General features: G+C 39.7%; 1 protein-coding gene across 1 annotated transcript in view; it reads right to left on the reverse strand.

Moving 5' to 3' along the window:
* The window catches only part of PAH (phenylalanine hydroxylase), a 78,467-nt gene that overhangs the window by 51,085 nt on the left and 7,036 nt on the right, over positions 1–20,346 (reverse strand). Inside the window, exon 3 of the mRNA XM_001156919.6 lies at positions 5,208–5,391. Within this exon, the coding sequence (XP_001156919.1) occupies positions 5,208–5,391 (184 nt within the window). The remainder of the gene's footprint in view (positions 1–5,207; positions 5,392–20,346) is intronic.

A 20,346-nucleotide genomic window follows, 5' to 3' on the forward strand; every position in this document is an offset into this window, starting at 1 on the left:
ATGATGGATAGATAGATAGATAGATAGATAGATAGATAGATAGATAGACAGACAGGCAGATAGGTCTTTCTGCTTTCCACAGAAGCAGTAGTTGTTCTGGCAATTTGAACTCACTTTTCTTCCCCACCAGGACCCTTATAATCACCATAAATTAAACAAAACCCAACAGATATTTATCTGCTCTTGGAAGATAACTGCAAACATATTTCTCAAATGGTGATGTTCCTAACTTCTGTCTACCCAAGACATTGTGTCTGTCTGCTTCTCCTGGCTGCAATCTCTCTCCACGTAGGAATTTTCCAGCCCCCACTAAATGTAATGTCATGCAGTCGACTCAAAGGGAAAGGTAAAAGGATTAGTAGATTGATCGATGAAAGATATTAATGCTCTTTCATGTTGGGTTGAAGAAGGATTTGAAGTCATCAGGAAAGAGGGTAGCAGGAGAATAGACCTCAAGTATTCAAAAGACTCTCTGGATTAAAATCCTATTAAATTCACATCAGCTTCTCCAGGAGGCATTTGAGAAGGTTGGGGTTTCTTTACCATGTCGCCGTAATTAACCTTCTCTTAAGCTGTTTTGGGTGGGGAACTTTCGCAATTAAGAAACTGAAAAACTTTTATTTTCTATCACCCACATGGCTTTTTGAATGGTTTAAAAACTAGAGTGGAAAGTGGTTTAGCTTAATTGATTTGAGGGGTTCAGATCTCCTACTTGAACCTGCTGTCAGACTCGCCTCTGAGATCTGAGCCCCACAATAAAAAGGGCATTTTGTCCGGAGAAAGAATCAAAGGTTCAGATCTACTACAATGCTTTTCTTCCTCTGACTGTTCTCCCACTGAGTCCTATAGAAAGGGCAACTTTGCAAAGGAATGGTTGTTCCCCTTAAAAAAACCTGTTTCTTGGCCCAGACCCCACTTCACGGAAACTACCACAGAAACCCAAAGAGTCTTTCTTGGCAGATGCCAGGTCGTGGCATGTCAACATCAGCTCTCTCATTACAGGTACGGTAAGGTCAGGTGGGGGCAGCCACTATGGGATTGGGTGACCAATCATCTGAAGAAATAAGGGTCACAAAACACATGTTATTTTAAAGGGTTGGTCTTAGCTAGTTTTTCTTCCCTAGGGAAAATGTCATCCCACTTCAAATATCAACAACCTTGACATTTTGAGCAAGAAAGCGAGAAGCCCCCTTAGGGAATTGAACCTGTGCTTCCTCCAGGCTCCAATAAGCCCAACTTTTATTACATGATGCCTCTATGTGAAAACATTAACTTTTTAGGCCGGGCACTGTGGCTCACACTTGTAATCTCAGCACTTTGGGAGGCCGAGGTGGGCGGATCACCTGAGGTCAGGAGTGTGAGACCAGCCTGAACAACATGGCGAAACCCTGTCTCTACTAAAAATATAAGAATTGGCCGGGCGTGGTGGCATGCGCCTGTAATCTCAGCTACTCGGGGAGGCTGAGGCAGGAGAATGGCTTGAACCCGGGAGGCGGAGGTTGCAGTGAGCAGAGATTGTGCCACTGTACTCCAGCCTGGGCGACAGAGTGAGGCTCCATCTCAAAAAAAAGAAAACATTAGCTTTTTTACTTTCTTACTTCCTGGATCCTCAGAGCTAAACACGAGTGGAGAACAGGCGGAATCACACCAACCCTGTCTTTGTCACAGCACCTGTCCCTCTATTCTACTTACCTGGGTGTGTCTTCCCCTTTGCCAGGCTGTGAGCTCCTTAAGAACAGGCAGTTTGACCCTTTCTTTCCTAGCACTGTGCCTGGCACAGAGCTGCTCTCAACACACCCTTGCACATGACCCCCCAGAACCCACTGTTTGCCTTAAGGCAAGTCACAGCCTCTGTTTTCACAATGAAAAATGAAGGGGTCTGTAGGGCTGCATGACCTCTCAGGTCATTTTCCAGTTGCCAGACTCTGAAAAAGTAGCTGTGTACAGGCTGCATTTCGGCCGCTCTTGTGCTCATGCCAGTGTTTATAATAATAATGATGATAATGGTAAGAATAGAGAATAACTTTAAGTCCTTAATTAAACATGCTCTGCTCTGTTCCCAGTGCTTCACTTGTGTGATTTCACCAATCCTATAAGGCAGAGGCTCTTGTGACTCCCCTTTGATACAGTGGGAGACTGCAAGGGTCAATGATTTGCTCAAAGTCACACCGAGTGTGGTCGCCGTGCTTCCTGAATCTGCACTCTTAACTCCCCCTCAATGTCCCCACTAAGAACCTCCTTTCTGAGCCTCCAGTTCAGGCTGCCGGCTCTCCAGCTGGTTTACTATATATTCCCTGGCTCCTCCAGGGGCTGGCTGTCTGCCTGTCAATTGCTTTGATTTCCTTCCTCATGGCCCCAGCTGGCCCAGCCTCCACCTGCTCCAACCAGAGGCTGAATTGCCCCAGGATCTGGCAGGCCCTTTGTCCAAAGGTTCTGCAGCTCCTGTTGAGAGCAGGTGGCCGGAAAAAAGCAAGGGAGGGCAGTCATTGGGGAAGCAGCTTGGGAGGCTGAAAAGGAAAGAAGGCAGATAGGACTAATCCAGGGAGGAATTCCAAGTGCCTGCCCTCCAGGGACCTGAGCCCATCTGCATGGCTGTCCACTCTCCACAAGGCCAGAACACTGGAGCGGGCTTTCCTTGCCTTGGTTATACCTACAGGAGAATGAAGGCAGAGATGAGTCTCCTAGAAAGGCCATGGAGCTACCTTTTAAAAAATGTTTCAGTGGCCTGTTTTACGGGGTGGATCTTGTCTCATTTTAAAGCATCTCTGCCTATTCAAATGCTTCTTTCAGCTATGGTGCCTGAGCTCCTCTTGACCCAAAGTCTTTCCAAGTGTTTTTGAAAGAAACTCGATTTTACAGTAGAAAAAAAAATAATTTTTTAAAGAAGTTAACCTCAGCAATCACATTCTTAGGTATTTACTTGAATCAGTTGAAAACTTATCTTCACACAAAAAAACTGCACATAAATGTTTATTCACAGCTTTATTCATAGTCATCAAAAATTGGAAGCAACCAAGATGTCCTTCAATAGGTGAATGAATAAACAAACTGTGGTACATCCTGACAATGGAATATTATTCAGGAACAAAAAGAAATGAGCTATCAAGTCACAGAAAGACATGGAGGATTTGTAAATATGTATTGCTAAATGGAGGAAGCCAGTCTGAAAAGGCTACATACTGTATGATTTCAACTATGTGACATTCTTGAAAAAGCAAAACTATGGAGCTAGCAAAAAGAGCAGTGGTTGCTGGAAGGAGTCTGTAAAGAAGAAGGAATGAATAGCTGGAGCACAGGGCATTTTTAGGGCAATGAAACTATTCTGTATGACATTGAAATGGTAGATACATGACATTACGCATTTGTCAAAACCAATAAAACTGTAAAATACAAAGCATGATCCCGAATATAAACTATGGACTTCAATTAGTGATAATATATCAATATCGGCTCATCAGTTCTAAAAAAAAATACCATACAAATGCAAGATGTTAATAGAAGAAACTGAGGTAGGGATGAAAGACCTGGGAACTCTCTGTACTTTCTGTGCAGTTTTTCTGTAAACCTAATACTGCTCTTTTAAAAAGTCTATTAAGGCCAGGCACAGTGGCTCATGCCTGTAATCCCAACACTTTGGGAGGCTGAGGCGGGTGGATCACCTGAGGTCGAGAGTTTGAGACCAGCTTGACAAACATGGTGAAATCCCGTCTCTATGGAAAATACAAAAATTAGCCAGGCGTGGTGGGGCATGCCTGTAATCCCAGCTACTCAAGAGGTTGAGGCAGGAGAATTGCCTGAACCCAGGAGGCAGAGGTTGCAGTGAGCTGAGATCGCACCATTGCACTCCAGCCTGGGCAACAAGAGCGAAATTCTGTCTAAAAAAATAAAAATAAAAATAAAAAATAAAATAAAAAGTCTATTAAAAAATGGTTCATTTGAATATGCTTGAGGCCCTAAAAAGCAGTCACCTTCTTCCTCTGTATTGCTTTCAGGCTAATCATAATCATAATAACAACCACATGCTATCATTTGTCCAGCCCTACAGTGCACCAGGCACTGTTCTAAGCACTGTTTATGTATGACTTCATTTAATCCTCACAAAAGCCCTATGAAAAATTGAGGTCAGGGCAGTTAAAGCAATTTGTCAGGGTATCAAACTCAATATGTGGAAGAAGTAGGACTTGAACCACAGTCTATTCAACTTCAAGCCCACACTTATAATTTCTACACTCTACCACCCTTTTCCTCCCCGGAGGATGAGTAGCATTTCAGTACGTAAATAATGGGACAATGCAAGTTTTGACAACTCCTATATTAGTCATTCACTCAGAAATATGTGCAGAGCACCTGTGTACCAAGCAGTGTGCTAAACTCTGAGGATATAAATATAGGTAAGAGAGTCTACCTGCCCACAAGGAGATTGTATGAGAAGAAGAGACAGATAAGAAGATGGAAAATGACAATGAAAGCCCTAGTAACAAGGAGCCAGGTATCTCCAGCTCTGGAATTGGCATGTTATGAAAAGGACTTGAAGAGATCCCTCTGGTTGGAGTGGAGAGATTCAAAAATCCATTCAACCATCTTGAGTTGATTTTTGTATATGGTAAAAGGCAGTGGTCCAGTTTCAATTTTCTGCATATGGCTTTCAAGTTATCCCAGCAGTATTTATTGACTAGGAATTCCTTTCTTCATTGCTTGCTTTCATGGGTTTTGTTGAAAATTAGATACTGCTTATTGGGTATTATGCTGATTACCTGGGTGACAAAATTATCTGTACACCAAATTCCCATGACACACAATTTACCCGTGTAACAAACCTGTACATATAACCCTGAATTTAAAATAAAAGTCAAAAGAAAAAAGAGAAAAATAAAAATAAATAAAAATTAAAAGCTTATAAAGTAAAAAAAAAAAGAAAAAAGAAATAGCTATCTTTAGGAAGGGGAAAAATAACTAAAATTCACTATATGTCTAAAATATACCAGGCACTTGCCTAGGTCCCCAACCTACGTCCACTCATTTAATCCCCCAAACAGTCTTCCAAGGCATTATTTCCAATACATATATATTAATTTTGCTTCCACAAAATAACAGCAATATATATTAAATATATATATATTTAAATATGCTGTTAAATATGTATATTGCTGTTATTTTATGAAGACAGTGTGGAGTTACTTATGTTGCAAAATTCCTCTAATTCTTACCTGTGTCTTTCTTCTTATCTCGTGAAAGCTCATGGACAGTGGCACCAATGTCATGCCTCAAGATCTTGATGATGTTTGTCAGAGCAGGCAGGCTACGTTTATCCAAATGGGTGAAAAATTCGTACTCATCTTTCTTTAAACGAGAAGGTCTAGATTCAATGTGGGTCAGGTTTATATCATTCTCCTAGAAGAGAGAATGGGGAGGGTGAGGAGACAGTCACTGGAACTAACGCAGGCCAAAGATGCAGAACCAGAACAGGAAAACCTAACACAACAAAATGGAGAGTTCAAGAATACAATTATTTTTATAAGAGTATAAAAAAGTCCTTAAATTTGCAAAAGTTGTTTACTTTTTCTTCTTTAAAACCAAGTACTAAGTGGCAGGAGGTGGGGCAGTTAGTTCACATGTCATAATTTAATCACATGAAAATCTGCTAAAGGCCTAGAATTGCCACTATAAGATTTTGATTTGGTTAAAATATTTAGGACAGCGGCTGCCAAAAATATTTACATAGGAAACACCCCCACTTTCCAAACGAAATTCTATGGAATTACAATAAATAAATAATATAGAAGCAACATTGTTCTGCTTGAATAGGTGGTCAGACTTATTTGATTTATATCTAATATCTAAATTTATTGCTTGTGAGACGATGTACTTTCATGTTTCTATTCCTCAGTTTTTCCATCTGTAACTTGCTGGTCTTAATTATACCTGCTTCATAAGTTCATTGGGAGTGTGGGATGATATTATACACGTGCACCACTTGGCACATAGTAAATGCTCGGTAAAAATTATCTAATATAATTACCACTAATATATTTATATAGGCCTGGCGCTGTGGCTCATGCCTGTAATCCCAGCACTTTGAGGGGCCAAGGCGGGCAGATTGCCTGAGGTCAGGAGTTGGAGACAAGTCTGGCCAACATGGTGAAACCCTGTCTCTACTAAAAACACAGAAGAATTAGCTGGGCATGGTGGTGTGTGCCTGTAATCCCAATCCCAGCTACTTGGGAGGCTGAGACAGGGGAATTGCTTGAACCACGGAGGTGGAAGTTGCAGTGAGCCAAGATCGCGCCACTGCACTCCAGCCTGGGCGACAGAGCGAGACTCTGTCTCAAAAAAAAAAAAAAAAATATATATATATATATACATACATATATATATATAAAAAATTACTTTTCATTCAAGCTATTCAATAAATATATACATTTGTAACACCCAACAGTGGCCAATCATCCTTCTAGCGGCTTGGGATCCACCAGTGAACAAAATAAAGATGCTTTCCTTTATAAAGCTTACATTCAAGTTGAGGGGATACAAACAACAAACAGAAACTCATTTGTGCATGTTATCATGAGAAGGACTAAGGCAAAAATGCAACACAGAGCAGGGGGAAGCAAATGGGCATTCCTGAGGCAGGGTGAGGGCAGATTGCAGGACCAAATAGGGCAGGCACATGGGGCCTCATTGGGATGGCAAGATTTATGTACAGTCCTAAAGGAGTTGAGAGAGGTGAAGACCAAAAGGTGGCAGCATGCCTGGCCTGTTGAAGAGACAGCCACAAGGTGGGTTGATGAGAGTGGAGGAGGTCAAGGGGAAAATAACAGGAGACAGTGTCAGAATAATCACAGGGTCATTGCAGGTCATTTTAAGAATTATGGTTTTGATTCTGAAAGAAATAGGGATCTTTGCAAGATTTTGAGCAGAGGAAGAATATGATCTCATAGGCTTAAAAGGACCAGTCTAATTTCTATGTTGAGAGTAAACTTTAAGGGATAAGATAGACCAAGCAAGTCCTGTCAAGAGGCCATTGCTGAAATGCAGACAAGACGTGAAGGTGGCTATGTCTATGTTGGTGGGAGTGGAAATGGTAAGAAGATGTTACATTCAGGACGTCTTCTATAATCACCTCAAAAGGATCAAAATTATCCAAGGATATGAGAAGAGTTTGTGGGTAGGAAAATGGAAAAAGTCCATCATATTCCATGCCATCCTCAGATTTGACTATTACTCTGGTGTCTATGTGGCTAAATAGAATTTCAGGAATCCAACGGGAAGAAAAGAGCACATCATATCTCCCTGAGGAATATCGTCTTTAAATCAAATATCATGGGCCAGGCTAGGTACTTGGACAATGCAAGGATGAATAAGATATTTCCTGCTTTTACATTAGCCATTCGTACCCTCATCAGACCATTTTTAATGGCTGCCTGATGATCTGCAGCACAGATGTGGTCATAAATTCTTTATCCAATACCCTAGTGATGGGTATGTTGCTTCTTGTTTTTCTGCCACTAGAAATAACGGTCAGCAATATACATAAAGTTTTGCCTAGTTGTCTAACTGATTTCTCAGAATAAATGCCTAGGGGTCAAATTGTTTAATCAGAAACTACCCTTTAAAGATTCTCTATATATTGTCCCATTGCCTTCCAGAAAGTCTATACTCATCTCTTCTATCTTTCCACTAGAGGATCCATGTTTCTCACCTGTACTACCTTTAAGGATTTTCAATATTCTTGACTTGACAGATGAAAACAGCAAATAACTCATTGTTCAATTTTTTATTTAACTGCTGATGACACTAAACATTTTTCCTAGGTTTAGTGGCCATTTGCATTTCTTTTATGAATTATCAGTTTATACCATTTTCTTATTATAGAGGTTTTTTACTGATTTGTAATAATTTTTTATATTTTCATATTAACTCTCACATATGTGTGTGTGTATATATATATATATATATAAAATTCAAACTGACATTTATTCTTGGCTATTCTTAAACACCTCAGTGAAAAAACAATTTTTAAAATGCTCTCAAAAAATGTTGGAACATCACAAGTATAAATAGTCTTAGAGTTTTTAAGGAATGCAGCTGTGATGCATTATCAGAAAAAAGGCAATAACTTCTTTCTCAAAGGCAATAACTGCCTGAGTATCAGAGTTTGCTTGATGTCTCAAATGTCCCTAATTGTAGAACCAAATTCCTTGGACTCCTCTGGATTACTATGGCATCTGCTGAGTGCTAGGTGCAAAATCACCAGACATAAATAAGAAGCACAAGGTGGGTTGTATAATTTGTCCAAATGCATCCTCTAAAAAATATTAGGCTGGATGGCTCAAGAGTTTTATTTACAACTGTCTTGTCCCTTTCCAAGAATGGGCTGTGGGGGACTGGAGCTCATCTGTCCCCCACAGTTTTCTGTGGCTCATATGCCACAGTTTTCTTGTAAAACCTGGACTCTTTACACTGGTTCTGAAGCAGAAATGAACTAAAAAATGAATGTTGGTCAGCAGCAACACTTGGCAAAGTCTACTAAAATACACTGAACCCCCAACACAAAGATTTCAACCTGCAGTCATCAGTCAGTGTTTTCCTGCTGGAAGCACTTGCTAAGCATGGAAGCATCCCACTCCCACATTCGTGCAAAGAGCTGGGAAGCTGCTTTCATTAAATGCCATAAAAATGTGAAAATAATGATTATTTACTACAGCTTCTCAATTTCAGTGTCTTTAGATGGTGATATTTTAGCTCTTATGGTTATTACAAAAACAAAGTCATTTATTTTAGTTGGTCCTCTAACATAAATGCCCAGCAAATCATCTGCTACTTAGTCAGAAAGTATGTGATTTCCTTAGTAATGCTATTTATTTTGGAGAAAACCAAGGAGTATTATATACACTTTATTAAAACAAACAAACACATAATAGGGGTCATTCCAATATTTAAATGGACAGAAAGTATCTGAAAATATAACTAAATAACTCTAAAATTTCAAAAAATTAAAATTCACTGAACTTGTAGTTGAAGAGGTGTATCTTTTGCCTTGATCATTAATGGTATAAGGTTCAAAAGAACTGTAGTGATGCCTTTTCATACTTAAGTAACACTTTATAGTATAGAATTCTTTTCTGTGACCATCCCAACAATCCTTTGAAAAGGTTAAGGGAGACATAAAAAAATAAAATCAGAGATGAAGGTGCTTGGCCGTAAGTAGCTAGAGAGCGAGGCCCATTTTTTTTCTAATTTCAGTCATTAGTTTTTTAACCACACTGCCTTTCCTGCCAGGCATACATACAGTGAGCACTCCACAAATATCAACTTTTATTATTATTACTACCATTATGTCAAACACAAATAATTAAAACCTCTGGGTGTAGTAAATATAATAAGTAACCTCAAACAGGCTCACGGTGCAGCCATTATTTATGGCTCCAACTGCAGACAACACACCCCTGAGGGCTGTGGCTAGGGAAACCCACAGAGGGGCCCCCACTAGGGAGAGAGAGAATAGTGAGGAGGTAATGCCAGAGAGATAGAGATAGATCTGAAGCTTTCTCTGGCAAACAGAGATTACTTGTTAAACAAAGCAAAGAGCAATGTCATCCTTCTTGGCTCAGGAATAAAGAGAATGGGTAGGTTCCACCTACTATTTACCTAAGATGAAACTTCAAAAGAAGACATAACCAATCCCTGCCTTATGTAGAGCTGAGAGCACAGCAAATCCAAGAACCGAGAATGGACACACCTCTGGCACGCTTATTTGTGGGAGAGTTTGGGAAGGGAGGGGAGCAGAGAAGAAGTTCTGGGAAGCAAACCATAGGATACAGTGCTCATCACTCATACCCCACCCCTGGAAGCATCCACTTCCACAGCTTTGAGGATAACAATAAAACAATTTATGTTTTATGACTCAGTTTTTCTAGTGCTAGAGATTTAACTTATGGGAAAATTCACATAGCATTTCACCAAAACTTCTAAGCTAACTAAACTCCCATAATAGAGGAATGATGAAGTGGACTGTGGTATAATTACACAATGGAAGATTAGGCAATCATTAAAAAGTGAGTAACAAAAACAACAACATGTATTAAAAAACGTGTCAGTAAGCACTTCAAGACATGAGTGCAGTGGCGGTCTCTAGATGAAGGGCTTAGGGATGATTTTGTTTCCTTCTTTCTCTTTTTTTAAAATCATAGTTCAAGTTTCCTAGAAACATTTATTGCTTTTTTTTTTTTTTTTTGAGATGGAGTCTTGCTCTGTCGCCCAGGCTGGAGTGCAGTGGCGTGATCTCGGCTCACTGCAAGCTCCGCCTCCCAGGTTCATGCCATTCTCCTGCCTCAGCCTCATGAGTAGCTGGGACTACTGGCACCTGCCACCACGCCTGGCTAATTTTCTGTATTTTTAGTAGAGATGAGGTTTCACCGTGTTAACCAGGATGGTCTTGATCTCCTGACTTCGTGATCCGCCTGCCTCAGCCTCCCAAAGTGCCGGGATTACAGGCGTGAGCCACTGTGCCCAGACACATTTATTACTTTTATAATAAAAACTTAACTTTATTTGTTAAATGGTTATAATGATAACCATTGGGGTAAATACTTATAATAGATATAGGTATAGGATTATTTAAAAATGTTTAAAAAATTATGCCCGGGCTAACAAATGGGGGGTGGGGTGTGGGAGTTATGTAACTGCTACTTACTAGGCAAAAGTCTTATATGAGTGAAGTTTCTGGTTAATTACACATTGAACATAGAGCTGAATTGTTTAAATAATTTCTTTCCCTTTGAGTCAATTTGTTAAAAAATAACCCTCCAGTTTGGCATGTAATTTCCTTATTGGCGTCTTTCTAATTTACTAGTATGGATCCTTAGAAACCAATAATTTTGATTGCTAAGAGAGCCTCAAAAGTTAATTTACAAGCCTGATTAGGATCATACTTTTAACAAATGAATTTTTACTTTTCAACAAGAGGTTTGTGTAGGTTTACAAATTGACCCATATACGCTCACCATATCTTTGCTGAGGGATAAAGAAAGCACTCTTGATATTACTCCAAGTGGGCATCTCGGGGAAGGCAATAAAGGCTTGAACTTTTCAAAAACAATTTCACGATTTGTCTAATATTTAATTTATGCATAAAAGATGGCAGCATAAAACCTTGCTAATCAGGATTCAAACAGAAGATATAGGCAAGGTGAAATGAATCACCAATTTTTCTAAGGATTCACCAGAAACCACTTTCTTCTCCTATCCTTTAAGAAAGCCTTTCTAAAGGGGGATTGTTCACAAGTAAATAAAACTATAGAAACAGAGTTCATAATGGTGAAAAGTTGGCTTGCCTTTCTGGATCTTCTTTTGACTGCATACTGGGCACCCCGTCTCCTCCTCCTCCTCTAACTTATTCATTGACAAGAGAGAATGGTATCTTGCAAGTATGTGGGCTGAGTTCAAATTCTGGTTCTGCTACTCACTACCTTTGGATATATTAATTGGCCATTCTGAAGTTGGTATTCTGTGTTTAAAATAAAGATAATATTACCTGGCAGCTTAATGAGAGTTTAAAAAAGCAAAAGCACCCAACAATTTTTGTCTGCACCTAATAATTTTTGTCTTCATTAATATATATTCAGTAGGTACTCCTTATACTCTGCCTCCTCAACTTGGTATAGATACCCATTTCTCTGAAAGATGGAGCACATTACATTTTATGTGTCATTTTATCCTTCAATATTTGTTTTACCCTACATTTTTCTCAGCTCTTTTTTTTAATTTTTTTTTTTTTGAGCACACTTCAAAAAGAAGGAAAGCCTAGGCATCTTTTGAGATGAGAATAGACTGGCAAGGGAGAACTTCTTGGACCACTATGTGCTGTTGTCTTGGAGTAAACTTAAGTGAAGTTATGTCCTGGCCTATTTCAGAGGTTGCTGGGGACAACATCAAAGACATTTACAAAAAATGCCCTAAATCACTGGTCTTAGGTAAATAGACAGGACCATTCAATAATTCACTCAGTTAAGCACCATTTTTGTGTTAACCACTGTTCTAGGTGCTGGAGTGTAACAGTGGGAAAAGCAGAAAAAAAAATCTCTGCCCTTGTGGAGCTTTATGTTCTCAAAGGAGGAGACAAACAGTAGTTATGGTAAATAAGTAAAATATACAGTCTTCAGATGGTGGTCAGCACCATGGAGAAAGATGAAGCAGGAAAGAGGGACTGGCTACACCATTGTGCATGGGGGTGCTATTTTTAAACAATGCAGCCACGAAGTCATAAAAAAATAAACAGGTAACCTTTAAGCATGAACCTGAAATCAGTGAGGGAGAAAAACGTGAGGGAATAGCCAGTGCAAGGGTCCTGGAGTAAGAGAATGCACAATGTGAGGGCAGACCAACAAGGAGGCCGGTGTGACTGGGGCAGAGTGAGCAGGAAGCGGGGGTGTGAAGACACCAGGCAGAGAAGTTACCAGGAATAGATCATGGAAGGCCATTTTGGCCATTACCTGAACTTTGTTTGGTTTTCACTCTGAGTGATATAAGAAGCTATGAGGAGAGGTAATTAGGCAGAAGAGAGGTATCATTTGATTCATGTTTTAAAAGACACATTCTGGCAGCTGTTTTAAGACTAGACTGTAGTGTGACAAGACAGGAACTGTCTGGGGCAACAACAGTATTTGGGGTGAGATACGGTAGTTGCAAAGGTTGGAGAAGTCGCAAGGAGATACTGATGGAACTTCTTACATGTTTCACTGATTTCCTCTTCTGGGAGGGCCAGCAATGCCCCAGTTGACCAACAATATGGAAATTAAACCCACTGGCATTTACAGGAAACCAGAAATATTCAAGAAAGTATGAGCAGCACAATTAAATTCTATAGGGAGCTCAAGATTATCCCCCACTCTAGTCTGGAGGAGGAGATCTTGGAGAGGTTCAAGCTGGACCTTCCATGGGATTCTCACCCCAAAGACCATCTTTTGGGATCTCACTCTTGCTTCCTCTTGGCATGTCTCCTGTGTGATTCTTTGGACATTTTTTCTTTCAGTCACCTCCCACTTCATGAGATTATTCCTTCCCCCACCCTCCCTTCCAGGTAGCTGGGGCTGCCTAACTCAGAGGAGACTCCTTGCAGGAGAAAGCCAGGGTTGCAGCTTAATCTGGCTCAGCTCACGCCTTTAGGGAAAAGAACTGTCTTTTCTTTGTGTTTCTTTTCCTATACCACCAAATTGGTAAAATATTCTAGGTCAAAAAGACCCTGTGGGCTGGGCACGGTGGCTCACGCCTATAATCCCAACACTCTGGGAGGCCAAGGCAGGTGGATCACCTGAGGTCAGGAGTTCGAGAACAGCCTGGCCAACATAGTGAAACCCCGTCTCAACTAAAAATACAAAAATTAGCTGTGCATAGTGGCAGGTGCCTGTAATCCCAGCTACTCAGGAAGCTGAGGCAAGAGAGTCTCTTGAACCAGGGAGGTGGAGGTTGAGGTGGGCTGAGATCGTACCAATGCACTGTAGCCTGGGGGACAAAGTGAGATTCTGTCTCAAAAAAAAAAAAAAAAACACACACACACACACACACACAAAAACAAACAAAAAAAACAACCTTATGGAGCAATAATCACAACTCATATGCTATCAATAGGCCACAACCTCTGTGATCATTGAATATCTGATGAGGTCATTGATCTCTGAATATCTGATGAGGTCACGATCACTGGGTATCTGATGAGATCATTGAATATCTGATGAGGGGGAGGAGTGGATCCCCTAGGCAGGAGTAGGGCACAAAAAAGTGGGTATGACTAATAGATACTGTGCCTTTCCCATTTGCTTCCAAAAGGTCTGTCTACTGTAAAAATGGAGGGTAAATTCTGAAGCAGTTTTTGTCTCTAAGTGTCTAGCTCCTGGAAGCTTGTTTAGTCTGAGCCTCTGTGTCTTCATCAATTGAATGATGCTGTCTTTGAACTACCCACATACGTCAGAGACGACCTTGGAGCTCAGAGCTCTGTACATCTGCTTGTTTGCTTGTTCCCTTCCCTAGAGAATACGTGGTAAGGTGAACAGTGTACTTCCCCCAGGAGCCTGCTTCTCATTTTGTAGCCCATTACTAAGCCACTTACAGTAAAGACTCTCAGGAGAGTATTTTCCTAAAAGGCGTGGACATGAGCTAGTAGAGGCTAAAAATATAGAGCGCTACAGAAAATGTTTAAACCAATGCATAAATAATTGAAAGTTGGAACAATCTACTGAGGTCAGTGGGATGTTGTAGGTTAGCAGGTAAGGGTTTTGGTATACTCCTAATCATTTGGCCCCAATTCACTAGAACTTCTACTTCTTATCTTAATTTTTAGAATGAGGAAACCTAGCCACTAAGAAGTTAAATACTTTTCTTGAGGTCTTCAAGCTCACAGGTTGTGCAACTGCGTTCTGAATCCAAACAGTTTGACTCTAGATGGTATATCCTTAACCCCAATGCCATTCCATCCCTCAGGACCCCAAACCTAGGTTATCACTGGTAGTTTGGAGTTCATAACTCTAAAACAGCATGAGTTTAGTGGAACACTAGTGCCTGGAAGATATTAAGAGATCTTCCCTAAACAGGGTCCCATGGTAAATACATATAGGAAATGCTGAGTGAGATTACATTGAACAGGTTTCCTCCCTACAGAACTTCTCAGAGTCTTTAATAAGTTCATGTGCACTATGGCTCCCTAAAACCTAGATGTGGAATTTTTCAGATATAATGACCCTTGGAATTCTTTTCTGATAAAATACCTACTATCATACAGATTTTGACAGAATATTATTTGGGAAACACTGCTCTAAAGTGTAGTCTAGATTATTTCATTTGTTTTGCCACTTATTTCCTTTAATTTCATTTTATAGGGTCCAGAAATGTGTTGTAAACTGCACAGCTTAAAGGTCTCGTCTGTATTTTCATCTATGGCTTGCTTCTCCATTTCATTCACAAAGATGTTGGGAGAGATGTAAACACCCAAGTAGAGTATGCACACCACAGTCCCCCTGCTCTGCCAAGCTACTTTTCTTCTGGCGAATGGCTCAACCCCAGCTCTTATTGCTCATTGCCATTTTTCTGTAAGTATTCACAAACAATACAGTCATTCATTCTAGATTTTCATTAAAACAAAAAACAACACTTTAAAATCAAAGCTTTCTACTCTCCCTAGTCTTCCAACATCTTTCTCATCTTCACGCTTTCTCAAAGATTCCTGATGGGGTAAAATAAAACACGTGAAAGGGGTAAAGGAATAAAAATTGTGTGAGCATCTTCTGTGGCCTCAGAGTCACACCAGGCATAGCAAGACCAGTAAGTCAATCACTGGTAGATCTGGGATTTAGATGCCCAATATCAAGCCTATATTCCTCCTACTCTTTATGTCATAACATGGGACTACTATAATGTTTGGAACCAAAGATATGAATTCTTCTACGGGCAAATAGTGATCTCTTGATTTCTCATAAAACCTTGGCCCCAGATAGCTCCCTGATTCACCCCCTTGTAAGTAACAGATAGGTGATGGGGTGAAGTCACTAGTCCAAGGACAGGGTACCAAGATCTACCAGCCAAGCTTCTCTTGGCTCTCAATATTTTGTTTCAACATTCCCAGTTTAAAGATCGTTCTCTTTGCAACAAAAAGAGATGCAAAATAACTGCTGTGTCATTCTGCTTTCTCATAACAATTGGTTTTTTTTCTGATTAAAAAAAATATAAGCCCAGAGGTTTTAGCATAATAGACCTAGGTCAATTTCTGAAGTCCTACCACCTTGTCTACCTTAGACAAGCTACTGAGTCTCTGAGGTTTAGTTTCCTCCTCTCTAAAATCGGTATGGCATTGCTGACTCCCCACAGCACTGTGATGAGTATTAAATATGACTTAATTCATGTGAAGCGATAACACAGTCTCTCATGCACAGCAAGAACCCCTTCCCAGGCAATAGCTTAGAACAATGGTTCTCATTCCCGACTTGGCATCAGAGTCACCAGTGGAATTAAAAAAAAAAAAAAAAATTCAAGAACAAACAAAAATCCAAAACACATGAAAAAATGACTGAAAGTATTGATTATATCAGAATTGTAAATTTCAGTATGACAAATTATACCATAAATCCAAGTAAAATGAGAAAGACTGGGAGAAAATCTTTGTAACACACATAACAGTATTCAGAGTATATAAAATGTCAAAAAATCGGTAAGAAAAAGGCACATTTGCCACAAAAAATACAATGTGTAGACAAATCACAATTTACAAAAAAGACAAATTATAAATGTTATGAAATATGACCTACATCTCACTAATAGTCAGAAAAATGAACATTAAATCAACAAATTACCACATTTCACTCATTATATTGTTCAAGATTAAAGGCAATAATAAGCATATATTCTTAAATGTATAGAGAAATGAGTATTCTCATGTTGAATCAGTGGGAGTATAAATTCTTACAGGACATTTGGAGAAAAACTTTGTAGTTCTGATTAAAACTAAAAATGTCCATATCCTACGACCAGATTCCACTTCTAGGTATCTACCCTAAAGAAATTTTTGCATATTACTTACCAAAAAAATTGAACAACATACTGCAGAATTGTCTGTGACTATAGAAACTAGAAAACACCATGGATGTCAAAAATAGAGGGATGATAAATAAAATATGATACACAGATATTAAGAACTATACTTCAGAGGTTAAAAGTTATGAACCTGATCTATATGTATCAACATGTATACATTTTTTAAATGTTGCATTCACAAAATATATATATAGTAATTCTTAACAGTTAATAAATATTCTGAGGGCGCATTAAGTGATTTAATCTTTAGATCACATGCATTAAGTGATTTAATCTTTAGAACTACCCTATGAAGCAGATACGATTACTATTTCCATTTTACAGATGAGGAACTGAGGCACAGAGAAGTCAAGTGACCCCTCTCTAAGCCACAGCCCTGCATCCATGGAGTCCATCCTCTTGGCCACTCCATTGTGCTTACTGAAAGAGGCTGCAGACCAACGTGCACAGCATGACACTTGTCAATATCAACATACTTTTCCAAAGGACTGGAAGGAAATATGCTAAACTCATAATGATGCTGTCTTGGCTAGAAAGTTTGTAGAATTAGAATGATCAGGATAGAGGAGAGATGAGAAAAGACTGTAGCTTTATCTTCTAATTTTTTTCTTAAGAAATGATATGTTAATTTGTAATATTTGAAACTGCAATGACACAGGAAAAAATGAAAGTGATATGTCAAAATGTTAACAGCGGTTGATAATAGATGGAAGGAATATTAGTAGTTAATTGTCTTGCATTTAAATGCATTTTTCACTATGAAAGAAAAAATACCCAGAGACAGGTACTTTTGCCCCCTCCCCCCAAGAATGAGAGACTGGGACCAGGATATTTGCATTTTTAAAAAAACTCCAGAGTGATTCAGATGTTCAGGGATAGCTGTATTTGGCAGAGGTGTGGGGTGTAATAGAAAGATCATGGGCTTCGGAATCTGAGATTCAGAGTTCAATGCCATTTCCACTGCACATTAGCTGTGTGATCTTGAGCAAATTACTCAACCGCTCTGAACCTCAGTTCCCTCATCCATAAAGTGAGAGTACCACCTTCACTTAGTTTAATGCGGATTAAATGAAGAGTCATATGTGCCCAGCTCATTGCATAATGCGGTTCCACAAATACTAGAATTTGATTCTCTCCCTTAACGCAGCATCTTTTTCCTTCTTTTCTTTCTTTTTTTTTTTTTTTGTGGGGAGGGAGGGGGCGGACAGAGTCTCACTCTGTTGCCCAGGCTGGAGTGCAGTGGGGTGATCTTAGCTAACTTCAAACTCTGCCTCCTGGGTTCAAGCGATTCTCATGCCTCAGCCACCTTAGTAGCTGGGATTACAAGTATGCGCCATCACGCCCAGATAATTTTTGTATTTTTAATAGTGATGGGGATTCGCCATTTTGGCCAGGCTGGTTTGAACTCCTGGCCTCAAGTGATCTGCCCGCCTTGGCCTTCCAAAGTGCTGGGATTACAGGTGTGAGCCACCATGCCCAGCCTTAACTCAGCACTTTGAGTGATTGTAACATTTTGCCAGGCTGTTACTAAGGCGAGAAGTATACTGGCCTATACAATTTCTACAGCAACTTCTGAAGTATGTTTGGAAAAAAAAAATCAATACTCACTAACAACCCTTCTTCAATCACCCAATACAGTGACCTCTGTTTCCTCTTCTGTAAAATGGGTGTAATAACATCACTTACTGACCTGTGCAGTTGAGATTCTGGATAATGCTTCAGAGAGTTCACCCAGAGTTCACATACATGCATGCGCCCCCCTCCCTACCACCCCCTGCAGCCCCGACACACACACACACACACACACACACACAAACACACATGTCTTGAGTGCATTCCATCCAATTCTGGTAATTTAGTTACTTGTCATTTATTTATTAGGTTGAAAACATTCTGTTCATTTACTATTATTTAATCTATTAACTCTGACTTAGGCCTAAGGGGCAACCTCTCAAGGAGAAAATGCTGATTATCTAATATAAAAGCTAAAAAGTTACATAGGTGCATTTTACAGATATATTCTTTCTCAGGGACAGTTTGTTGCTCAGAAAATGCTGTCTCTCTTCTCTACACCCATTGCTCGCTTGCTCTCACTCAGACATACATTCTCCTCCCCCAGGTTTAATTTTTTAAGGCAATTTTTAAAGAATAATTTTGATTTATGAAAAAATAGAAATGATAGCACAGAGTTTCCACATAACCTGGACTCAGTGTCCCCCATTATGAACATCTTACATTAATGTGGAACATAGGTTACAATTAATGAACCAATATTGATGCACGTTATAAACGAAAGACCATACTTTATTCAAATTTCTTTAGTTTATATCTAAAGTCCTTTGTCTGTTCTAGGATCCCATTCAAGATACCATGTTACATTTAGTCCTCATGCCTCTTTTTTTTTTTTTTTTTGAGACAGAGTTTCACTCTCGCTGCTCAGGCTGGAGTGCAATGGCGTGATCTCAGCTTTCTGCAACCTCTGTCTCCCTGGTTCAAGCAATTCTCCTGCCTCAGCCTCCCAAGTAGCTGCCACCATGCCCAGCTAATTTTTTGTGTTTTTAGTAAAGACCGGGTTTCACCATGTTGGCCAGGCTGGTCTTAAACTCCTGACCTCAGGTGATACTCCCGCCTCAGCCTCTCAAAGTGCTGGGATTACAGACGTGAGCCACCGTGCCTGGCCCTAGTCTTCATGCCTCTTTAAGCTCCTCTCGGCTGTGACAGTCACTCAGACAGTACTTGTTTTTGATGACCCTGAGAGTTTTCAGGAGTAATGGTCATGTATTTTGGATAATGTTCCTCAATAAGGATTCATTTGATTTTTTCTCTCATGGTTAGACGGAGGTTATGGATTGTGTGGAGGAAGACCACAGGGGTAATGTGCCATTTTCATCCTACCAAGAATGCATACCATCAACATGACATCACTGATGATGTTAATTTTAATTTTAATTTTTTTTTACTATTAAGGAAAGGTTTGTTTTAATATTCAGTTTCTTTTTGAATAATGTTGATTTTGGTCACATGGCTGAGGTGTCTTTGTCATATTTCTCCACTGTAAAGAAACTCTTCTCCCCCTTCCATGTGGTACTTTTTGGAAAAAAAGTCACTATAAAAACCCACTACTTAAATTATTTGGAACTCTAAATAGGAGATCTATCTTTTCTCTACTTATTCATATATTCGATCACAAGATTTAATTATATTTAAAAACTCAGGGTAAAAATTAATTGGCCCTGGCTGGTAGCTCACGCCTGTAATCCCAGCACTTTGGGAGGCCAAGGCAGGCAGATGACTTGAGTCCAGGAGTTCCAGATCAGCTTGGGCAACATGGTGAAACCCTGTCTCTACTAAAATTATAAAAATTAGCTGGGCATGGTGGCATGTGCCTGTAGTCCCAGCTACTGGAGAGGCTGAGGCATGAGAATCGCCTGAACCTGGGAGGCGGAGGTTGCAGTGAGCTGAGATTGCACCACTACACTCCAGCCTGGGTGACAGAGTAAGACTCTGTCTCAAAAAAAAAAATTAATTGGCTCAAAAAGTGAAAAGATACTTTTAAAATATTTTTTTAACTTAAAAAAATTTATTAAAGTAAAAAAATTTTCTTTAGATTGAATTTCATTCTTAATTGAACACAACATATATAAAACTCAGGTTCTGTTGAGGATATAAACATGACTGAGACAAGGTTCTCTTCTTGAAGAAACCATCCTCAGGGCTAGACATAAGGTATATGCTGAGCACGCAAGGAAGTGCTGCAGTTAAAAGTAA

Source organism: Pan troglodytes, chromosome 10 (genome assembly GCF_028858775.2).
Source record: "Pan troglodytes isolate AG18354 chromosome 10, NHGRI_mPanTro3-v2.0_pri, whole genome shotgun sequence".
NCBI lineage: Eukaryota > Metazoa > Chordata > Mammalia > Primates > Hominidae > Pan > Pan troglodytes.